A 6,820-nucleotide genomic window follows, 5' to 3' on the forward strand; every position below is an offset into this window, starting at 1 on the left:
AGTGTGTTCCAACTTCCTCTGAACCAAGCCATTGGTCAAAAAGGCTGAAGGATGAAGTCAAATATGGTCTGTTCACCTGGAGTACCATGACATGAGAAAAGTTACCAGCTGATGGTTCTGCCGATGTCATAGATCCTAGAGGGGCTTATATTAAAAGGGTGGGCTATACCGACCGTTTCAGTTTGTCAGTAAAACCAAAAGATACCTAGAAGGCATGCTTGCGGTCGTGTGCTTACAGATTATAGGTGTGAGATGCAATGTGGAATCAATTAAAGAACATTAATAAAGATGGAAAATGTAGATTTGTATGAAGCTGTTCAGTCTAATTTTTCCCTTCTCAATCCACATAGTAAAAATAGAACCATATTACTGAGATTTACCCAGAGAAAATACTTAACCCCCCCCCCTAAACAAAACACATGAGTACAGGGGCATGTGATGTTTAAGTATAATTGCATTTTAGAAAATATTTCTTATATATAAATTGGCGGCAGTCTCTGCAGTCCGTTGTTTACACAATGGGTTTGAGGTCTTCACGACCAAGTCTCAATCCACTCTTGATGGTAGCAAAAAGAGTCTGTGTATTTCGTGAACTATTACACCAGTTTGTTACACCCAGTAGATGATCCTGTAGGTTATTGTAATAATGGAAAGTTACTCAAGAGGATGATTGACCGATGTTTCTGAACCTGACTTGTATTCTGTGTTTTTATATATAAAATGTGTAAAACACAAGTAAATATCTCCCACCCTGTGTTACATTTTCATTAGGCACAATGTCCCAAACTTCTACAGTGTTGTGTCTAAGTGAATGTGCTGGCAAAAAAAAAAAATCAGTCAGCCTGTTTGTCAATAGGATAGAAAAAGATATTTTCATGTTCTGCCTCGGGATAGCGGCTGCTTTATTTCATTCCGAAGAACCTTTGGTCCTTGCTATCTGGGTTCCTTGGGACATCCCTACCCCATTTAAGTTTACATTTAAAATAGTTTAGGTAAGGGGTTAAGATTAGGTAAGGGTTATGGTTAAGTTTAGGGTAGGGGTTAGGGTTTAGGGTAGCAATATCCCAAGGATCCCGAATAGCACTCGCCATGAGCCTTTGGGGCCCTCACTCTGGCCCAGCCTCTTCTGCAGGTTCAGACTCGTCCTGCGGGGGCGCTGGCCACTCCTCGTCTATTTCCTCCTCTGGCACCTCCCCTTCCTCTTCTGGCTCCTCCCCCTCCACTACATCCTCCCTGCTCCCTGGCTCCTCCTCCTCCTCGTGGATGGATAGGATTGGCTCAGCTACATTGTTTTGCTTGGGGGTTTCCTCTGCGATCACCTTCTTCCACATCTCGTGGTTGTCCATCAGGTGCTGGGTGATCTGACAGAACACTTTCCTCCTCTTCTTGGGAGCTGCTTTGCCTTTCTCTACAGAAGGGTTTGGAGAAAAAAATAGTTAATTGTTTTTTAATGTATTGATTCTGGCTTAATTTGGCACATTAATAATGAGCATTGTCCCTGTCAACTACACCAAGTAAAGTTAAGGAAATATTCTTACGCGATGCCTCTGAGCTAGTAGACCCATCTTCATCCTCTGTCGTATCCTCCTCTTCATCTTCCTCGTGCTCCTCCTCCTCCTCGGGGTTAGGCTCCACCCAACGTCCGGGCATGAGTGCTGCAGAGTCATATGAGTTACAGAGCGGTCCTACGATGTGGGTGATGAAGGACTCCTGGAGCTTAGCGAGCTGAGGAGCAGAGCGGTCCATGAAGGGGCTGATGGGAAGGCCTTGGCTGGACTCCTCGTCACCCTGTGGGAGAGGTGATGACACGTTCACTTTTTAGAATCAGAGGACTTTATTGGTTGCTAGGCGTTTTTTTGATGCTATACAGTCAAGAGATTAAAAAAAAAAAAAAACATTTAACATCTGTAGGCTCCATGCTGTATAGGTAGATCAAATTAGGATAAATGATGATTACACATGACAAGGTATTTTTTGATGTTGAGAGTTGGTAACATTTGGAGGTGTTTCCGTGCTTTGGATCAATCAAAATCAACTTGATACCTTGGTAATTTTTATGTCATAATGCCAAAAATATGAAATATAAATAATTGGCATAAAAGTGATTGGCCATGGCAGAAGGACCGATGCATATTCCTTATCAGAGAATTTAAATCGTACCAACATATGTCATCATATGTCATCATATATTCTCCTGTTACACAGAACACACAAAGTCATCTGTAGTCTGAACATACGTAAATAAATAGAATCTGATTGTCTATGGATGGCATATTCCTTATCCGGACAATCATATTTCATATGTGTCGCATTTCCTACCAAGGTTGCCATTCTATGGGTTATCTCTGTGCAATTGCGGGCAGCAGACAAGCCATTACTGTCTCAATTGGTCAGGGAGATAGAATAAAATGAAATTACTGGGTGAAAATCCATCACGCTTTGGGGTCAGCAAAATTAATGGGACTGAGAAAAGCTTGTGATTTCAACATACTCTACACTCTTACAAAAACAAGGTGCTATCTACAGTGGCTTGTGAAAGTATTCACCCCCTTGGCATTTTTCCTATTTTGTTGCCTTACAACCTGGAAATAAAACAGATTTTTGGGGGGTGGTTTGTATCATTTGATTTACACAACATGCCTACCCACTTTGAAGATGCTAAACATTTTTGGGGTGTGAAATCAACAAGAAATAAGACAAGAAAACGGAAAACTTGAGCGTGCATAACTATTCACCCCCCCAAAGTCAATACTTTGTAGAGCCACCTTTTGCAGAAAATACAGCTGCAAGTCTCTTGGGGTATGTCTCTATAAGCTTGGCACATCTAGCCACTGAGATGTTTGCCCATTCTTCAAGGCAAAACTGCTCCAGCTGCTTCAAGTTGGATGGGTTCCGCTGGTGTACAGCAATCTTTAAGTCATACCACAGATTCTCAATTGGATTGAGGTCTGGGATTTGACTAGGCCATTCCAAGACATTTAAATGTTTCCCTTTAAACCACTCAAGTGTTGCTTTAGCAGTATGCTTAGGGTCATTGTCCTGCTGGAAGGTGAACCTCCGTCCCAGTCTCAAATCTCTGGAAGACTGAAACAGGTTTCCCTCAAGAATTTCCCTGTATTTAGCACCATCCATCATTCCTTATATTCTGACCAGTTTTACCAGTCCCTGCTGATGAAAGACATCTCCACAACATGATGCTGCCACCACCATACTTCACTGTGGGGATGGTATCCTCGGGGTGATAAGAGGTGTTGGGTTTGCGCCAGACATAGCATTTTCCTTGATGGCCAAAAAGCTACATTTTAGTCTCATCTGACCAGAGTACCTATTTTATTTAAATGTGTATTCTTTTATATTATTCTACAGTCTATAGTGCCGGATAGCTTTGTAGCATGGGGCAGAGACTTTTATTTTACAATGCTACAGCTATCTGTATTGCAATATTATTTCTAATATTGAACATAACAGCTTTGCCTTTCACAGGAGTTTCATGTCAGATAAACCTTCCACTAGGACATGAAACCTTCCACTAGAACACATGAAACCTTCCACTAGAACATGAAACCTTCCACTAGGACATGAAACCTTCCACTAGGACATGAAACCTTCCACTAGGACATGAAACCTTCCACTAGGACATGAAACCTTCCTCTAGAACATGAAACCTTCCATTAGAACATGAAACCTTCCTCTAGAACATGAAACCTTCCACTAGAACACATGAAACTTTCCACTAGGACATGAAACCTTCCACTAGGACATGAAACCTTCCACTAGAACATGAAACCTTCCACTAGGACATGAAACCTTCCCCTAGGACATGAAACCTTCCACTAGGACATGAAACCTTCCACTAGGACATGAAACCTTCCACTAAAGCACATGAAACCTTCCACTAAAGCACATGAAACCTTCTACTAGCACATGAAACCTTCCACTAGGACATGAAACCTTCCACTAGGACATGAAACCTTCCACTAGGACATGAAACCTTCCACTAGGACATGAAACCTTCCAGTCCTATGAATCTATCGTATGTGTTATTATTTTTCTGTGTTCTGTTTTGCTGTTGGACTTGTGGTTACTTCTGAGAAATGGGATGAGAATCCAAACCATCGCCTCGGAATTGAAAGCATGTGACTTATTTTACTCCCACGTGTGTGTATGTGAGTGTGTGTGTGTGTGTATGTGTGTGTGTGTGTAGACTAGGGTGTAGGGGCTAGAGTGTAGGGGCTAGGGTGTAGGGGCTAGGGTGTAGGGGCTAGGGTGTAGGGGCTAGAGTGTAGGGGCTAGGGTTTAGGGGCTAGGGTGTAGGGGCTAGGGTTTGATTTGGATCTCACCTGTTCATAGAACTCATCGACAATGCCCTTGGTCCACTGTATGTGCAGGTCCTTGTGTTTCAGTGTCTGTTTGTGTGTGTGTGAGATAGAGAGAGAATCTGACCTGTTCATAGAACTCATCGACGATGCCCTTGGTCCACTGTAGGTGCAGGTCCTTGTGTTTCAGTGGGCCGTTGATGTCAGCTAGCTTGATGCACATCTGACACACCAGCAGTCTGTCATTCTCATTGGACCAATCAATACCCCTCGTCACGTCATCACCTACCTATAGTAACAGACAGAGACAAAATATGTTAACCTATAAAAATGCTTTGTGAACTTATATAGTACATTAGGGCACTTACTATACAAAACCTTTCATCTATCACACATCTGAAAAAATATATAGGTACGCGGTTCAAAAACATGGTAAATCAGTTGTCAGTTAACCAAGAATGTCAAATTTAAATTGGATTCCTGATTTAAGAATTCCGTAGCTTCAACGTTCCGTATTTTGGATTCACCCTTTAATCCTCTTTAATAATAATGATTTGACCTTTAGGTTGAATAATCATCTTCCTCAAAACCCTTTTATTTTATTTAATGTATTCCTCATTTCTAGGTGGTGACTCAGTGCTTGAATCCTACTACACTGGCTCTGACACTCGTCTGATGTAGGCCCAGTGGTGACTCAGTGCTTGAATCCTACTACACTGGCTCTGACACTCATCTGATGTAGGCCCAGTGGTGACTCAGTGCTTGAATCCTACTACACTGGCTCTGACACTCATCTGATGTAAGCCCAGTGGTGACTCAGTGCTTGAATCCTACTACACTGGCTCTGACACTCGTCTGATGTAGGCCCAGTGGTGACTCAGTGCTTGAATCCTACTACACTGGCTCTGACACTCGTCTGATGTAGGCCCAGTGGGGACTCAGTGCTTGAATCCTACTACACTGGCTCTGACACTCGTCTGATGTAGGCCCAGTGGTGACTCAGTGCTTGAATCCTACTACAATGGCTCTGACACTCATCTGATGTAAGCCCAGTGGTGACTCAGTGCTTGAATCCTACTACATTGGCTCTGACACTCGTCTGATGTAGGCCCAGTGGTGACTCAGTGCTTTAATCCTACTACACTGGCTCTGACACTCGTCTGATGTAGGCCCAGTGGTGACTCAGTGCTTGAATCCTACTACACTGGCTCTGACACTCGTCTGATGTAGGCCCAGTGGTGACTCAGTGCTTGAATCCTACTACACTGGCTCTGACACTCGTCTGATGTAGGCCCAGTGGTGACTCAGTGCTTTCTGTGGTGGTGGTGGTGGGGTACGTCACGGCCAAGTAATAAGGGTAAACTACGAATGCCATAGAGTTTACATTAGAAGTGCCCATCCAAGAAGGCTCAAGGTCATTGGCCACAGATAAAATGACGTCAAATCACCTTATATGTACAGTAGCTTTGATTGGAGTGATTCTGTCAACATCAGACTTTCAAAATCTTAGCTAGCATCATCATGAATCAATTCGATAATTCGATACTGTAGCTAAGAAAGTAATACTAAGTGTATGTTGTGTAGTAAGCTGTTAGTAGCCCATGTGCCTCACCCTAATAATTTGTTCTATTTTCAATTTCTCCAGGCTGTAGCAGTGGTAAGGTGTTGGGACTCTGCTGTTATGACTCTGCTGTTGGGACAGCTTTATGAGTGTGTGTGTGTGTGTGTGTGTACCGGTACACCCTGTATATATCCTCCACATTGACTCTGTACCGGTACCCCCTGTATATAGCCTCCACATTGACACTGTACCGGTACCCCCTGTATATAGCCTCCACATTGACTCTGTACCGGTACCCCCTGTAAATATCCTCCACATTGACTCTGTACCGGTACCCCCTGTATATAGCCTCCACATTGACTCTGTACCGGTACCCCCTGTATATAGCCTCCACATTGACTCTGTACCGGTACCCCTGTATATAGCCTCCACATTGACTCTGTACAGGTAACCCTGTATATAGCCTCCACATTGACTCTGTACCGGTACCCCCTGTATATAGCCTCCACATTGACTCTGTACCGGTACCCCCTGTATATAGCCTCCACATTGACTCTGTACCAGTACCCCTGTATATAGCCTCCACATTGACTCTGTACCGGTACCCCCTGTATATAGTCTCCACATTGACCCTGTACCGGTACCCCCTGTATATAGCCTCCACATTGACTCTGTACCCGTACCCCCTGTATATAGCCTCCACATTGACTCTGTACCGGTACCCCCTGTATATAACCTCCACATTGACTCTGTACCAGTACCCCTGTATATAGCCTCCACATTGACTCTGTACCGGTACCCCCTGTATATAACCTCCAAATCTAACTGTCTGTAGCTCAGGACCCAAATCTAACTGTCTGTAGCTCAGGACCCAAATCTAACTGTCTGTAGCTCAGGACCCAAATCTAACTGTCTGTAGCTCAGGACCCAAATCTAACTGTCT

At 43.6% G+C, this 6,820-nt stretch overlaps 1 protein-coding gene across 1 annotated transcript in view; it reads right to left on the minus strand.

The window, feature by feature from the left end:
• Window positions 1–434: 434 nt before the first annotated feature.
• The window catches only part of LOC112219050 (cGMP-inhibited 3',5'-cyclic phosphodiesterase A-like), a 221,420-nt gene continuing 215,034 nt past the window's right edge, over window positions 435–6,820 (minus strand). The window contains exons 13-15 of the mRNA XM_042301860.1: window positions 4,444–4,605; window positions 1,539–1,788; window positions 435–1,408 (exon numbers count right to left, since the gene is read on the minus strand). Of these exons, the coding sequence (XP_042157794.1) occupies window positions 1,107–1,408; window positions 1,539–1,788; window positions 4,444–4,605 (714 nt within the window). The 3' untranslated portion in view covers window positions 435–1,106. The remainder of the gene's footprint in view (window positions 1,409–1,538; window positions 1,789–4,443; window positions 4,606–6,820) is intronic.

This window comes from Oncorhynchus tshawytscha, linkage group LG19 (assembly GCF_018296145.1).
Source record: "Oncorhynchus tshawytscha isolate Ot180627B linkage group LG19, Otsh_v2.0, whole genome shotgun sequence".
Taxonomy (NCBI): Eukaryota; Metazoa; Chordata; class Actinopteri; order Salmoniformes; family Salmonidae; genus Oncorhynchus; species Oncorhynchus tshawytscha.